At 28.1% G+C, this 18,198-nt stretch overlaps 1 protein-coding gene across 1 annotated transcript; it reads right to left on the bottom strand.

Moving 5' to 3' along the window:
- Positions 1 to 1,232: 1,232 nt before the first annotated feature.
- On the bottom strand, positions 1,233 to 17,030 carry LOC142327093 (uncharacterized). Its single transcript, XM_075369941.1, has 3 exons — positions 16,887 to 17,030; positions 6,924 to 6,996; positions 1,233 to 4,618 (listed from the first exon to the last, which is right to left on the bottom strand). Exons 1-3 carry the CDS (start codon positions 16,920 to 16,922, stop codon positions 2,385 to 2,387), a joined length of 2,343 nt encoding a protein of 780 aa, XP_075226056.1. The 5' UTR covers positions 16,923 to 17,030; the 3' UTR covers positions 1,233 to 2,384.
- Positions 17,031 to 18,198: the final 1,168 nt, after the last annotated feature.

Genomic DNA, 18,198 nt, shown 5'->3' with positions numbered 1-18,198 from the left:
AGTACATAAAATCTTATTTCACTAATAACTTCTGATTTTTTTCATATTTCTTTGTTTTTTGTTACTATTGAATTATAATTTATTAAAAACTTTTTTTACAATCAGAGGTTAACAATTATTAATGAATCAATATATTTAAATTAAAAAAAAAAAAAGTAAAAAATATATGTCTATGAAGTCTGATTTGAACCGATGTGCATCCTGTGAACCCTTGTAATATCCAAAAATTTCATAAATTAAAATTTTTTTTGGCTATAATTCTGGAAAATAAGTACCACTTGTGATACATCGTTGAAAATCTCTCTAGGACTTATTATTGTAGATAAGAAAAAGTCAAAAATCCAAATGTTTCAAAATTGAAACCTAGCTTTATTTAGAAGCCTGACTGTGTAAAAATACACATTTTTGTCCCAGTCAATTGTAATCAAAAGGAGAGGTGCACAACTAGATGTTACAACAGTAGTAAATCCAAAATTTCAACATTCTACGGCTTATTTTTGAGTTATGCGAAGTACGTAGAGATGTCACGCCGAAACTAGTCAAAATAGATATTTCCGTGGAAATCTGAAAACCGAAAATTTTTGCGATTACAATACTTCCTTTACGTTACAAGGAAGTAATAAATATGTTTGTTTAAAATTTTAATAGGTTTACATAAACACTGGTTGTACGAAAAAATATTCGTTTGCAGGTAGCACAAAAAGTGATTAAACTGGATATTGATAAAAATAAGAAAAGGAATATAGAGAAACAATATGAAAACTTTGAACATGATTAAATCTCTTTGGAGAAGAGTAATTATTACTTGTTTTATTAATTTTTTCAAAACAATTTCAGTGAAAATTCTTTATCTGAATAATTATAATTATAAATAATTCATAATTAATAATAATCATCTAGTAATATATACGTCAATATAAGTAATATTGACGAGAAAAAAAAATTAAAAAATTCTTCACATCATCTTTGTAGACAATTTAATTTCTGATTTAAAAAACCGTTCGCTTACAGTTCCGGGATGTAAGAAATTTATAATGGAACTATTACAAAAAAAAAAAAAAAAATTATAAAGAAAACCATTCTTTCCCTACAAAATAAAAAAAGAATCATCAAAATTGGTGTATCAAGTAAAACATAAGGCTTGAACTAAAAAAAATCATTTAAGTTCAGTTGATGCTGTTAACCATCTCCTTTTTTTTAAGTCGATTAAATAAATTAAATAATACTGAAAGCACTGGTTAAAACATTTTATTGCCAATAATTACACCAAAGAAACCATTATAACAATTTTTTATGTTTGATCGCTCGAATTAATCTACATAAAATAAATAAATCTATCATATTTTTAAATTTTACTTAACATAACTACCAAATAATAAATAAACAACAAATAAATATTATTAGAATAATTGTTATTGTAGAATTCTCTTGCTTATATTTATTCCTTTGATGTGTTTATATTCATTTCTACATTGTTCTTGTGAAATAAAATCTTGCTTCAATAAAAAAACGAAATAAAAGGAAAATATAATTCTAATTATAATTATAAGTTATACGCAAATGTGTTTATATTATACATTTTATTTCTTATCGAAATAAATTTTTGTTAGACATCTTGCCGATAAGAAATATTTTTCAGTATTATTAAAATTAGAATATACAGTCGACTAATTGTTTGCATATCGCGCAAAATGGAATCCAGTAATAACCTTTAAGAGTGTAAATAGTGTCCATGGTGACGAATGATGGGATGTGACATCACAGAATTATTTGTCTATACGATATCAAAAAGTTTGCTTTTTCGATTAAAATTTGTGATCATCTTTAAGGTTATAACAGAAACTTTGTATCCTATCCTCGATAATAATTAATCTTATTACTGTAATGGCATTTAACTAATAGTTCATTTACAGTCAAGTATGTTTACTAAAGTAGTAATTATTGTGGTATCAGTCAGAAGTTTGACGACTGGGCGGGGGAAATAACTAGCGTCAATTGTCGCTAGTGCCTCCGTCGATCACTTTTGTTTCACGCTGTGCCTGGGAGGGAGGAGGCAGTAAAAGTTTTTTTTCTAGCACCAGTGAAAATATTTGATTATTTAAGCATTTATTTGTTTTATTTATTCTTTTTATAAAAATGTTAATATGCATTATCTCTTTCTCGCTATTGATGAAGACATTTTTGTTATACCATAATTATTTATTTATTTTAAAAACAATTTGATATTGTTTTTATGTAAACCGTCTTGAGTAAATATCTTATTTTTATGTTTCTCTAATAGTATGAGCCACATAATTAGTCAATTTAACTTGTGGCAACACTGTTCTTGTTCCATTACAACTGTCGATTCCATCCTAATTTTAATAATACTAAATACAATTCATTCAGCAGCAACCTGGACCGATTTCAATACCGATTGTTTGCGACGTAATAAAATTAAAAACACACTTAAGTCCGTTCAATATAGTTCCAAACATATCCTTTGGACAATTTTCATCTTCAGTCTCGTATTCATATTCCGTAGTTTCTTCAGTTTGACTTTCTGTTGATGAAATTGTAGTTGTTGAAGTAGTTGTTGTTAATTGCTCTTTTTTTGTGTTATTTTCATCTGATGAATCTGCCTTTTCTTCTATTTCAACTTGTGTTTTTGTAGTAGTTTCTTTTTCTGTTTGTGTCGGTTTTACATCAACATCTGTTACCTTTCCTTCAACTGTGTTACTATCACTATCTACTTCTCTTTTATTAATGTTTATTCCTACATTTTTATAATCGGCTATTTTATAATTATTGTCTATAGCATCTACAATTTTTTTTTTAATTTTGTTTGTTTTGTCTTTTTGATTTAAATCGTATTCATATTCATATTCATTTGTCAATTTTATTTTTCTTCGTTCTAGTAAATTTTCATTCTTATTATAAGATACTAATGTGTTTTTATTTTTTATTTGTTTCAGTAAAGTCATTACATTTACATTATGTATTTCAGGATTAAGTGAAGATGATTTTTCATTAATATTTTCAATGTAAGATGGTTTAAAGCGTTTTTCCTCAATCCTCATTTCCCTCTTTCCCCTTTTTAAATTATATTCATTCACATCGTCATAATTATAATCACATTTTACATTTTTTTTGTTAAGTCCTTTATTACATTTCATTATTATATCTTTATCCTTGCTTACGTCATCATAATAATAACTCAGGTGTTCTTTAGTATTTATTTCATCGTCTACTGAGTCATATCTATCTTTTTTTGATGTCTCGTTATCTTCTTCTTCTTCTTCTTCTGCTGTGTCATAATAATCATCTTCTACTACTGCTATGTCATCATCTTCTGTTTCCGCTATATCATCTTCCACTTCGTCTTCTTTTTCCGTTTGTTTTTGTGAATTTAAATCAATCTTATGTAATTTTTTATTTGATTTTTTCTCATAATCATCAGTTCCTGTTTTATATAATACTTGCTCTTCTACCTGTAATTGATTTATATTTCTCTTGTTTCTATCTTTTCTATTTCCTTTTAGTTGCAGTTCTTTCATTCCACTACTATCACCAATTTTCGGATTTAATTTACTACTAAAAATCGTTAACGGTTTACTTAATTGCGAAAAAACAGTTGTTGATATTAATGGATTTTTTCCTTCAGTTTTACTTCTCATAAATTTTCTTTTTGGTAATTCTTCAGAATCATCATAAATAACAATTTCTTCCTCATCTTCGTATGCAACTTCTTCTACGCATTCTTCATCTCTCGGTTTTGTTTGTTTTCTTCTTGCCGATCCTTTCTCTGTTTCTATTGAAGGTGATAAAGAAAATAAATCTGATAATGGATTCGGTAATTTTGATAATATCTTTGGAATAATACCTTTATCTTTCGATTCATCTGACTCTTTTTCATGTATTACAATTTTTATTATTTCCTTATATGTTATTTTCTCTCCATCGCATTTTATTTTTCTTCCTCTTCTTTCATTATTTTTGTTCCCTTCTTTTAATATTTGTACTTTTGATATTGGAGTTATAAAAACTGTAGGTAACGAAATAAGCCCTAACTTTATAGGTTTTCTGTAGAAAATGGTTTTGCTTTCCTCATTTGTTACTTTTGTTAATAAATTGTTGTTTTTAAATTTTTTCATCGAATCACTGTCAGCATCTTTTTTAATCCTTCGTAATAAATTTTTAGAAGGTGAAATTAATTCTGGTTTACCAGATGATAATTTTTCTTCTTTATTTAAAGATGATATATCTAATAAATCTGGGAAGTTTATAATCGGTATTTCTAATTTTGGCATTTGTAATAGATCTTCAGGTGAAATTTCAGGAAGTTTTGGTAGTTCTAATGAAGGTATTTCTGGTATATCAATTTTTGGTAACGATGGAAGCTTGGGAAGTTCAGTCGATGGTATTTTTGGTAATTCTGATAATAAATCTCTTTTATTAACATGTTTTTTTTCCATTAAAATTCTCATATCATTTTGATTTAAGTTATTTTCTTTATTCCATACCTCCTGCTTATTTTTAAACACGTTCAATATTTTTGATATTTTCCTCAAATTGTCATTTGGTAAATTATTACTGTTAACAGCATTGTCTGCTTTTTCTTCCATTTTTCTGATAAATCCTGCAAAATTTAATACAAAAAAATATATAGATGTAGATGTTCTTTTTCGATTTTTTTAATTATATTAGCTAGAAATATTACTTTTAGAACATAATACACTTACTATCTTTTAAATATATAAGGAATTATATAGAAGCTGATAAAGAAATATTTATTCTTAATTTATTAAAAAAAACGCCTTCTTTGTTTTAGTAAACTCGTTAATTACGAGCGAGTAAAATTTGAACTAATATACTTCCACGTAAAAGGAAGGCGCTTCGTGCAAACATCATTAGTAAAAATCACGATTTCAATCAGATTTGAAATAAATTTATCATAAAAGTTTGTGAAAATTGCATTTTCTGCTCATAACTTGAACAAGTCCACGCGAACGTAGTTTATTTAAAACTTAAACAAAATTAAATACTGAAAATAGCTTATCAAATCTAACCGATTAATAAATGGAGTTTTATTTTCATGTTAAAATCATTTCCTATTCAGTAAATTTCTGTTTTGCATTTTAAACCAAACGTTAATTTTTTATAATATATTTCATGAATAAATTTTAAGAATATACAGTTTTCAAACGCTGATAATACAACGTCTCCCGGTGCTTTTTTCATTTGAAAAAATGTGCATAGTTTTCTCTGATGATGGACCATATTTATGTTGTTTTATTTAGGACGAATAAATTTAAACAAAAAAATCGGGATATCAAATTTACAATTTTTTTTTATTTGATTAAAAAAAATTAATCCTTAAAAACATTAGACCATGGTTTCTACGATTTACAGTCCAGTAAAGTATAAGCCACCTGAAAGCAGTTATTTATTTCTAAAAATTAGAGTTATTTTAGTATTTTATTTGTACAATTTTTGTCATTTTTTTTTTATATTTTAGTCTTTTAATAGAATTTTTGTTTTTGTTGTAAATACAATAGGAAAAGTATTTTTAATTAAAAAATAAGGAAAAATGTGTTAAATACAGCCATAAATAATTACGAACAATAGGAATTTATTGTGTTCATAGGTGAATCATTGGTTCATATGAATCACTGTTTGATACGTGGATTGCGAACATTTTTCATGTGGAGATGAAGGTGAGTAAAATTATATTTTATGGAATTTTTGTAAAAAAAATTAAATATTAACTAATACTAAACTAATATTTTATTATCTTCATAAATAACCAAAAAGGCTAGAAATAATTATAAACCTACCGGAAGTTAAAAAAAAGTGTTAGGATTCTATTTATTCGATGGAAGTGCAACAGGTTATTCATACCTTGAAATGTAATTCCTGAGTTATTAAACTTTTCTGTTTGATATTGGCAGTTCCATTTTGATTGTAAGATGGGGCACTTATTCTCTTTATTTTTAAATTAGTGATTAGTTCAATCATACTTTTTCCAAACAGATAGGACTCTGAGAAACAATTTATTTTCTACTACATCATTTTTTTCAAATCCAAATGATCCGAACCGTCTCAAGCTGTTGGTTGAAAATTTTATTGATTTTATAATTAGGGAAAAAAACTTTTTCGGGATAAATGTATTATTATTCATTGGTTAAACGCTGATGCGTTGCATAAGAGCGAAAGGAAAGCACTTTTAATTTTTCCTCCGTGTATTAAACATGTAATAATAAAAGCCTTTCCTTTTTTTCTAATGAACCGTTTTCTTATTACTACTAATAGGCGAAACTAACTTTTAGTCCATCTGGTTTTTAAATTTACCAATATCATTCCTATATACTAATATATGCCTTTCAAACTCCAGGTGACATTCCGCATAATGCATATAATATTGATACATTCAGTCTATTTACTACAGAATAAATTATATATTGAACATTATTTTTTCAGAGAAAATTATAATATTTAATTTTGCTAGTACAAGATAAAAAAGAAATAATCTGACCGATTAATTCATACTAAAAGAAAATAATGTTTTTTTTCATATTTTAATAAATTTTCAAGAAAATTTAATTAAATGAAAATGCATATTATATCATTTCTTATTTTTAAGATAAATTTAAAAAAATTATCTAAATAAAAAGATGGAAGAACTCTTCGTATCAATAGAAAAAGCTCACTTTAGCAAAACTTTATTTATTCTTTTAGATTCAGTATTTATATTTATAAATATTTTATTTATAAAATAGTAACATTTTTAATAAATAAATAACAAATATTCTATTTTCATATTTGTAATATCGTTTTCAAAAATATTATTTATTTATTATTAAAGATAATCTGTAGTAAATTTTTATTATAGAAAAGCCTTTTGCAAGGAGAAATAATTAAAAAAAAAAATTACTGAAATTAACCTGTAGAATCAATGCCTGCTTCTTGATAAGATTCATTTTTCCATAACAAATGTAAAGCTGCTATTCTGGTTACCTAATATAAAAAAAATCAAAAAATCAAACAACGATATTAAACAAATGAATAAAATATTTAAAAAAACCATATTCTATTTTTTTTTAAATAAATTAAAATTAAATGTTTGTATTATCTTTAAAATTATGTATTATCTATGTAAATTAATTATGTATATAAATTAGTATTATCTTTAAAAAGTGTAAAAAATAAACAGCTATAATAATTATAAATAAATAGCTGTGTAACAAAGAGTTACTGAAATAAACGGAAAAAAATTACGCCGCAATCTTTATATGTATATTTCTTGTGTCGTGTGTATGTCACTGAACTCCTCCTAAACGGCTGGACCGATTTTGATGAAATTTTTTGTATGTGTTCAAGGGGATTCGAGAATCATTTAGATTAACAATTTGGTCCATTGGAAAATGTTTTTTTAATTAATTATTTATTTATAAGTAGTTGTTGATTTTGGAATGTTTTACATTGGATCCGGCAGACTGCGCTACTATCGCAGTATCGAATATTCAATAATATTCTATTTTAATTTTAGTTTGTCCCGATAGTTGGTGCTGCGATCAAATTGAGAAAAATATTTTGGAATTTTGTGTTATTATTGTGTTACAAAAAATCGCGAGAAAACAATTTTTTAATAAATAAGAGGCTAATAAATCAGATGGAAAGTAAACAAAGGAAAACCAATCAGATCAATGCAAGATGGCCGCTGTCAAACACAAAGAGCCCGTATGGCCGTTGCCAATGTAAACAAAATCACAACTGATTAAATAACAAGTAGGCAGCACTGCGATCTCGTTTAGAATTGTGCGCGTATTGAGAAATATTATATTATATTATTATTTATTGAAATAACGTTTTAAAGTGTAATTAAAAAATATACATTGTGTAAATTTGTAAGGTAACAGTATTGAAGAGAAAATGTTTTTTTAAATTTATTTATGTGTTGTTGATCTTGGGATGGTTAATGTTCACAATTGGATCCGGTAGGCAGAGCTGCGATCGCGTTTTAGAAGTTTTTTTTTTTAATTTTTGGTTTATCAGTCAAACCCGGTAGTTGGTGCTGCGATCGGATTCTAGGAATTTTTTTTATATTTTGTTGCTTTTTCGCATATCAGTTACTTGGGTCGTAGCTTATAATATATAATGATATAATAATATAATGATAATAAATAATGAAAAAATAATAAACAGAAGCAGAGCGTTTGACCTATACAACAAAAAAATCTCAGAAAAATCAGCCGTAGCCATCACTGAAACAACAATAGTGAACAATATCCTGTCTAAATTTTAATTTTTTTTACAAAAGTTTCAATTATACGATCATTAAACTTTTATTCCTTCTTTAAAATTTTGTTCATAGCTGAGATGTTTCTTTAAATTGTTTAAAGTTCATGATTTTTTTCATGCAAAAATTTTTATCAACGTAAAATCTTTAAAATAGGTATTCACTAAAGCATTGTGAAGATCTTAATAACAGATTTAAATTTTTTGATATATTTTATACTGAATTTACGATATCAATTTGGATTTCTGAAAACTTTACAATAATTTATAATATATTTTTTTTTACATTTATTTTTTTCTACAATCCACGATAAAATTCTCTTTTTAAACTGTTTCTCAAATACTATTTATTTATCGATTAATATTGCTTATCATTTCTCTGTTTTTCCCCCAATTACGTTTCATATTATACTTTCACCATAGTTTCAATTAATGGTTTTTTTTTGTAGTCTCGAAATACCATTCAGTTTAAAAAAAAAAAAAAATATATATATATATACATATATACTAGTGGACCCGACAGACGTTGTCCTGACGCGGCATTATTCTGTAATAAATGCACACATAAATATAAGTAACATAATTAAGTTAAAATTAGCAGGAATGTGTTCTAAATTGCATTAAAATGACTATTAGTATGATATTATCAGTTTGTGATTGTTGTATTAGTGTAATGGGTTTATTGATTAATTATGTGTAGTATTGGTTAATATTTTATTCACTAAATATTGAGATGTGCGATGAAAATTTAATTACAAAATCGAAACGTCGTAAAATTAATAATTAGTGTAATTAATAAATTTTCATCCACATTACTACTAATTTTCACTTAACATCGTTCTAATAAAGTACCTCCTACATATTTTTTTATTTTTATTTAATAATTTTGATGTTTCATAACCATGTAACAGCTTAATTAATCAATTAATAAAAAAATTAAAGCGCTGTAAAAAAGCAACGTAGTTAAATTTTTAGTAGAAATTTTTATCATTTTGCTCATTCTTTATTTTAACAGCTATTTTACCAAATTTTACATAATTGTAAGCTAAAAATAATTTTAGCAAACTTTTTATAAAATTAATCAGCTAAAACATTATAAATTCAATTTTTTAAATATACTTTAAAATACATTATAAGTAACTTATATTTTAATTTTATAAATGTTATAATTTATTTTACAAACTTAAATTTTTATTTTCAATGAGCCGTTCAATACGTCATAAGTTGCATAGAATCAAATGAGAACTGACAATTTAAATTTTAGGTTAAGTGGATTGTTATTGAATGCACGTGCATACATAATTAAAATTCATGAAAAACATGTAAAATACTCACTTCAATACTGCACCTTACAAATTTGGCACAATGTACATTTTTTAAACAAACTTTAAAACGTTATTTCAATAAATAATAATATAATATAATATTCTCAATAAGCACGCAATTCTAGCAGATTCGGCAATGCTTCGCTATTGCTAGATCTGAGTATACATACAGATTAAATGACAACAATTGAAAAATTCATAAAATCTTAAAAAACTGAACATTAGCAATTTAACAAAATTTAACCTTTCACTTTATAAAAGTCTGAATGTAAATAAATCCAAATGGCAAAACAACAGCACTACCTATCGGATTTAATTCACACCACTCTCTAATCACAGTATTCGATGGAAAATAATTTTTTAACGAAAAGTGTTGTGGCTGCAAAATCATTACAATTAATACTGAACATTAAGAAACTTACAAAACATTACGGAACCTTATCAAATTTCACCTTTAACTTTAGAAAAATTCAGAATGTAAATAAATCCAATTGTCAGAACAGCAATACCTATCGGATTTAATTCAAACTATTCTCTAAACATAGTAGTCCGTTAAAAATACGAATTTTAATGTAAGAACAACACTAAGCTACGACGCAAGTAACTGATATGTGAAAAAGCAACAAAATAAAAAAAAATTCCTAGAATCCGATCGCAGCACCAACTACCGGGTTTGACTGATAAACCAAAAATAAAAAAAAAACAACTTCTACACGCGATCGCAGCTTTGCCTACCGGACCCAATTGTGAACCTTAACCATCCCAAGATCAACAACACCTAAATAAATTTAAAAAAACATTTTCTCTTCAATACTGTACCTTACAAATTTGCATAATGTATATTTTTTAATTACATTTTCAAACGTTATTTCAATAAATAATAATATAATATTTCTCAATACGCGCACAATTCTAAACGCGATCGCTGTGCTGCCTACTTGTTCCTTAATCAGTTGTGATTTTGTTTAGATTGGCAACGGCCATACGGGCTCTTTGTGTTTGACAGCGGCCATCTTGCATTGATCTAATTGGTTTTTCTTTGTTTACATTTTCATCTGATTTATTAGCCTCTTATTTATTAAAAAACTGTTTTCTCGCGATTAACACAATAATAACACAAAATTCCAAAATATTTTTCTCAATTTGATCGGAGCACCAACTATCGGGACAAACTAAAATTAAAATAGAATATTATTGAATATTCGATACTGCGATAGTAGCGCAGTCTGCCGGATCCAATGTAAAACATTCCAAAATCAACAACTATTTATAAATAAATAATTAATTAAAAAAACATTTTCCAATGCACCAAATTGTGAATCTAAATGATTCTCGAATCCCCTTGAACACACAGAAAACATTTCATCAAAATCGGTCCAGCCGTTTAGGAGGAGTTCAGTGACATACACACGCACACAAGAAATATATATATAAAGATAAGGTCTTATAAAAGACGACAAATCATATACATATAAATTCTGCCCTCCAAAAAAGCAATACAAAAGTTTTAAAAAATAACAGAAGGAATGAAAGAAAATTAGCTTTAATATGCCACATTTTTAGGATGAATTTAAGTAGAATTCCCAATAAAATCCTCCTCTTTTATCGAGATCGAAAAATTATCTATAAGCATACATTGTGATAAGTAAAGAAAGACTTAAGCAAAGCAGGACTACATATTTTAGACTTAAAAATTCGGGGCTTAATTAAAAATAGGTTTAAAAAAAAATCGAAAATTAAGGTTTCTACGAAGTGAATAAAAAAGAGTAATAAACAAGAATTTTGGGAAAAGGCTAGTAGAAAGTTAAAAAATACTAGTAAGAAAGGAGGGGGGGGATATGGACGCTAAGAAAAGTTTTAAATGTGATATATAGCTTTTTTTTCTCCTTCCTCTTTCTGGAATCACTGTTGGAGTATTAACTCTGAAAGGGAAAATCTACTGCCATTTGATGCCGGTATGCAAAGTGCCCGCGACCTCATTGCGCGAAGACGACCCCCACACGTTCGGGGGGCTCTCTAAGCACTCAGCCGCGGACATGTCTGGCCCGGCACCCTCCGGCGTTGAATTCCCTGTCAATCTTCCTCCGAGGCATGTAATCTGTCATTCACTTTCTTAACATAGTCCTCTATAGCCTTCCATTCAAGAGGTCCTCTCATCATAATTCTCTGAGTGTCTTCCGGATTAAACATGACCTCTGCGTCCAAGGTTTCCAGTATCTCATGGAGTTCATTCTCAAATCGTGTACGACTAAAATAAACATGTAGAGGGGACTCCTCCTCAGTACACGTGGGACAAACGTCCGAGTGGTCCAAACAGAATCTGTACAAGTAAGCTCTCTAACCTCCATGACCCGCCAGGAACTTCATTAAAGAGTAATCTAGCGAGCCATGAGTCCTTTGGTACTAGCTTCTAATATGCCCGACAATGCGGTGCGTCCACCGTCCTTTCGAACCCTCGTCCCACCTGCTTTGCCGGATTTCTAACAACTTCTCTTCAATATCAGCAGAAATTCTCCTCTTATCGGCAGGAGATAGAGGTCCCAATGCCCGGAATCTCTTCCTTTGCTTAATCAGCAGGTCTACAGGTAAAAGGTCAGCCAAGACCTTGGCCGCCTCCTTAGAAACTGTACGATAAGCGCAGATTATCCGTAAATAGCATCTCCTGTGTATAGCCGTCGAGTCGTCTTAAATATTTCGCGTACTTAGTGACGCTCCCCCACAATTCAACCCTGTACAACACCGTGGCGTATGCAACTCCCGTCAGCAGTCTTCTCCGCAACTGGCTCGGACCACCGCAGTTGGGTAGGAGACCGGCAACCAACCTCATCGTCTTCTCCGCTTTGGCAGCCGCCTCGATGGCCTGTGTTCCAAACTGGAGCCTCGTGTCGACCTAGAGCCCGAGGTATTTAATCACAGATCTGGCTTCGTTTCGTCTTCCCTTCAAGCTGACTCTCAGCTTCGGGCGTCTCTCGGCGAAAGAAATTGCCAACATCTCTGTTTTATCAGGGGCAAGCGTGAGACCCACCCCCAAATGTGGTCTTTAGCTAGCCGAACGAGTAAATAAACGCTATAAAACGAGTATTTCGAACAGTTACGGGTATTATAGAATTTATAAGAGAGCATACAAACAATTATGGTCATTTTAGGCAGCCCTCTTGGAAATATAGGCATATTTTTTAATTTTTATTTCTTTGTACAAAGTAAAGAAAGTACTGTGATCGCGAAAAGTTTCTGTTTTCAAATTTCAACGGATATCTATTTTGACCATCCCTGAATCCATTTTGACTAGTTTCGGCGTGACGTCTGTATTTAGGTATGTACCTCGCAAAACTCAAAAACGATGAGTCGTAGGATGTTGAAATTTTGGATTTCGGACTGTTATAACATCTAGTTGTGCACCTCCCCTTTTGATTGTAATTGACTGAACCAAAAGTATCCAAAAAAGCTCAGAATCCAAAGAAATTTGGATTTTGGACTTTTTCTTAAGCCCTCATTTAAAGCTTTTCAACGATATGTCATATGTGTTACTTATTTTCATTGGTTCCAGAGTTATAGCAAAATAAAATTTTAATTAATGAAATATTTGGATCTTAGGGGAAGGCACATCGGTTCGAATCAGACTTCATCTCCTTTTTTAAACTTTTTTTTAAATTTAAATATATTGATTTATTAATAAACATTAATCTGTGATTGTAACAATAATTTCAATAAATTGTATTTCAATAATAACAATAAAAAAAAAATATGAAAAGAAATCAGAAGTTATTAGTGAAATAAAATTTATGTACCATTTAAAAAAAAATGTTTAAGTGCAATTTAATAGGCGTGCAAGGAAGCCATTTATTGTCCACATCAGATTTTTTTTTTTTGTAAAAGAAGTATTCGTTCTGTTGTGTTTCGTAAAAATTGCTTTCAATTAATACTTGTTGTTCCTTTACTATTTTTTTTTTTTGTTTAAATATTTAATTAATTGTTACACGCACGTAGCGAGCGGAGCGTTAAGGTCCCTCCATGGGGAGGCTAGCTCGCCCCATTGGGATTGCATGTATGCCGTGAAAATTCTTGAGATTAAAAGCAGTATGATATTTTTGAAGAAATAATATTTTTTTTCGCAGTAATTCACAAGCAATCGATGTGCTAAAAAAAGTGTGTATGGATCAGATAAGAAATATAAAAAAACGACTTATAGGCTTGTGTGAAATTAGATTTTTTGAGCATCATACGAGTATTAATGTGTTTGCGTGAGTATAGAAGAAATCTCTCAAGAATGAAAAGCAATCATATCGCCTAAAGCTTATACTTTTCTCGTAGCAATAGATAAAAATGTATTTATTGTTTCATCACTGGTTTGTGAAAAACATCCTAATGTTACACTTCCATTGTCAATACTACTTCAAAATAAGACTATTGACTTGAATAACGCTATTCAAATTGTCAAATCAACACTATAATTATTGCAAGGAATGAGAGGTGACGCAGAAAATATTTTCAAAAATATGTTTGTAATTGTCGCGTAAGATTTTTGAAGTTGAAATAAAAACTCCACGAATAAACAATAAACGAGTACATAGAGAAAATCACAACCCTATGGCGACAGAAGAGTACTACCAAAGTTAGTATCTTGTTTTATTCCCTGCATCGATGCGTTGAAGTAGCATTTCAAAAGTAAATTCAATGACAATGCTATCTTAAAACGTTTTCAAGTTCTTTTGCTAATTTCAGCTAGTCCTGGAAAGGTTGATGAACTAAAAATCTTAGCGATGTTTTATGATAATAAATGTTCTGGATTTTTCCTTTAAGCGGAGTCTCTTGTTTGGTGCGAGGAGATAAAGTCATTAAATTTAAAATTCGATGTAGAAGTGACTGAAGTATTGGATCACTGCAATAAAGAATATTTGCAAGTTTTAGCGACTCTTCCGGTAACAACGCGTACTTATGAACGCCTGTTCTCCACAATGAAGAATCAAAACGATTGCGCGTTAACAAGTAGGGGGATGGAAAATTAAGTTCGTTAGTTTCTTTGTTAGTGCATAGATATTACTGCTAATCCTGATGAAGTTTTAGATATTATGGCGAGAAAAAAAAAATCGACTATTAGCTTTTTAATAATTCATAACTTTTATTGGAGTGTAAATGTGTGAGCATGAAGTATAAATGGGGTTGTGAAAAAAATTTTATACTAACATTATGACTCTTATTTGCGTAGTAAATGCTGTATTAAATTTAAGTATATATTTTGTATTTTTTCAAATACAATTAAGTATAAAAAACCGTTTAACTATAAAATGATTTTCATTATTATTATTTTATCATCAGCATCATAATCATCAACCCCCTTTGCCCTCCCCGAAAAAAAATCATAGTTACGTGCCTGTGTTACAAATACCAGTTACTCAGTACCTACTGATGATTATTGTTTAACAATCGATGAAAGCATGTAAGTTTTAAATAAATATTCTTTAAAATGATTTTTAAGTTTTTATTTTTTCCCGTTTATATATTTTTACATCTACAATAAAGAAATGCTTTTAATAAATTGCATTCAGTTATGTATTTTTTCATTATCTTATGAATGAGAGCAAATTAAGAAATAATTTATTCTCTGATAATAAAAATGACTGACAATTCTTCATAATATGAAGATATTTAATGTTTGTACTTATATAAAAAAGAAGAATAAAATGACTGAATATGCGTCTAGCGGTGTTACAAAACAGCTGTAAAAATTGGTTAGGTACATTGCTACCTTGTATCTATTATTAATAATGGATTTCAAGATCTTTTTAAAAATCTTTTAAGTAATACATTGTAAAATTCTTAAGTGTTATAATTCTTTATTTTTTAAGTTTGCTCGTTATTATTTAATATTTGTTAAAAGTCTTCTTGTTTTATACAAAGTCATTACTACAGTTGTTAAAATAATTGAAAACATAATTAGATCCGAATTTCACGACTATCACAGGTGTAAATTAATATATTTAATATTGAATTGCTTGAAGTCAATATTGGTTAACGAATTTATTACTTTATTTCATCCGAATACTCTGTTTGTTATTATGTTAAAATGAATGAAAGAAAAATGTTCTTTTCTCCAACCACTTTTCCAGATACTGTCGTAAAAAATGTATATCAATTAATCTTACAAATCGAAATCAATTATTTTTGAAAACAAGATAATCTTAAATGTATTCATTATATAATAGTTCTATATATAAATAAAAAATGTAATAACTTACGCTTGTATTACTAGTCATGTGTAATAAAATGTTTCCTTTTAATAAAACGAAAATGTAACATTTACATTTTCTGTTTCCGATTGTATTTTTCTGTTAATAAGACTTTATTAATTATGTATTTTATTCTAGTATTTCCCCCCCCCCCCCCACCACCGATAACTACATTTTTTATTCTACACAGCCAAGGAAATAAAAAATGTGACGTTTTTATTATTCGTAAATCGGCATGAAGAAACTAAGAACGTTTATAAAAAAAAAAATAATTACAGATCTTAAATTTAGTATGATTCATACGTACTCTTAGTACTTGAAAAATTGTTTCAGAGTATTTTTTCAGAGCTGAGTAATATTATGTATAGTATTTGCATAATTTATTTGTATCTGTTGGTAAATGTATGTCCGATTGGATCCATACAGTAACCCAGATTTATAAAAATTAAGATTTCACTGAAAACAACATTTGGTTACTCAATACATTGTTATATATAATTAGTTATCGTGTTTTAAACCGGTTATATATAACCGTGTTATAAACCAATTATATATATATATATAATGTATTTTGTTAAACATAATTCATTTATACTCTTCGTAGCGGAACGGTACCGTCTCGGCCATTCATCCGGAGGTCCCGGCTTCAAATTCCCGTCAGACACGTCATTTTTCATATGCTAAAAAATTACCTTTCCATATTTCACGGGCACACTTCAAGCTTAGGTGACGAGATCATCAAGCAGAAAAAAAAAATTTACCAACCAGCTTTACTTCTTCCGTCCTACAATCGATGTTCTTATACAAAAGATCATGTATTGTTAAAATTATAAATTGTTTATTAGTTATTTAATCTCGGCATGGGTTTTTAAACATTTCAGTGAAATAGATTTCCCCTAAAGTCGTTTCCGTTTGTGTTTTTAAAAAAAACACCTAAATTGCTACTGAAAAATTGCGGTAATCTTTTCTTTTAAAAGTTATTACTCTTTTCATATATAAATCAAATAAAATTTTTTTATAATATAAATTTAAATGATTCAACCAACTTTTTACTTACCTGTATAAAAAGTAAGATGTAGATGTATTTATTCATTTTGAAAATCTATTTTGATTAAAAACAGATAATAAAATTCGTATATTACGTACTATAAAAAGTAAAGTACCTATTCACTTGCAGCTTAAACAACGTAAACTGAATAAGTCTAGTATTGATGTTACCATATGTTGTTATTTCAGGAGTTTTATATTATCATACAGTAAAATCAAGTGTCGGCGGAAATAAATATATGGTAACATTTGAAAATAATATCTAATCAAATTTTATTATCTAATATTTTGACCTTATATTATTAAATTATTTCCGACTATTCTAATTGTTATGAATCAAAGCAATAAATTAATGTAATAAATTATGGTATTATAAATTTAAATATATTGAAATATATCTACTTTAAAGAAAAAAAATATATATATATACAAAATTAAAGTTTTACCAAATCTAAAAATAACTGGAAATATTTTATTTTATTTTTTTAAGTTGTTTAATTACTAATAAAAACTGTAGGTAACGTAAAAATATTACGAATAGTAACATAATGTATTAATTTATATCTTTTTTAGTCAATTGTTTTTTTTACCATCGGGTTGGTATTGGTTAATTTGTCGTAAATCAATGGTTTAAGAGCTGATTTTTGAAGTCGAAGGTTCTGAGGATCACATAATGGTTAGGGTTCAATTAAGTACACGTCTCATAAATGATCGGCCTGGTTAACCATTACATGTCCATTAACCATTACAGGTTGTTGACATGTAATTTATGACATTTACAACTTATTTACTCGTCATAAAATATATAATTCTCATCTAATTGGGTTGTGAAGTAATTGCTTATTGTTCATTAGTTGAACAAATTGAAACGTACACATAAAAAAAAAAAAAAAAAAAATTATTATTTTTTAATCTAATTTTTTATATACTGTATAGTTTTATATAAATTAATTGACCTAAGTTCCTATGGTTTGGGGAAGTTTATAAAACCTTTAAGTCGTTGAAATAAAGTATTTAGTATCTTCATCTGTATTTTACATCTAAAATAATTTGTGTTTTCAAAGATGTACTGTATATAAAAAAAAAAAAACTTTTTTAACTTTTCTAATACAAGTTTCCCACTTGATCTTTTTCTTCCTCTTCTCTTCCATTCACTTTTTCTCCTATTATTCACTCCTTATATCCTATTACCGTATTACCTTATTACTTACCTCCTTCCGATACTCTTCTCCCTCTTATCGCCTTTTTTTGTCCTGTTCAATATAAAACAGGACTTTTTCTTTTCTGTCGTTTCCTTTATCCCTTCTCCTTCTTTTCTCTAT

The sequence above is a fragment of the Lycorma delicatula genome, chromosome 6 (genome assembly GCF_047948215.1).
Source record: "Lycorma delicatula isolate Av1 chromosome 6, ASM4794821v1, whole genome shotgun sequence".
Lineage (NCBI taxonomy): Eukaryota > Metazoa > Arthropoda > Insecta > Hemiptera > Fulgoridae > Lycorma > Lycorma delicatula.
Note: the sequence above shows the minus strand (reverse complement) of the source record. Positions and strands in the feature narration are given on the sequence as shown.

Coding starts and splice junctions, on each gene's coding strand:
- LOC142327093 (XM_075369941.1), bottom strand. CDS start 16,922: ATGAATAAATACATCTACATCTTACTTTTTATACAG. Junction 6,997..16,886: donor ACATCTTACTTTTTATACAG/GTAAGTAAAAAG, acceptor TTTTTATATTAG/GTAACCAGAATAGCAGCTTT. Junction 4,619..6,923: donor AGCAGGCATTGATTCTACAG/GTTAATTTCAGT, acceptor TAAATTTTGCAG/GATTTATCAGAAAAATGGAA.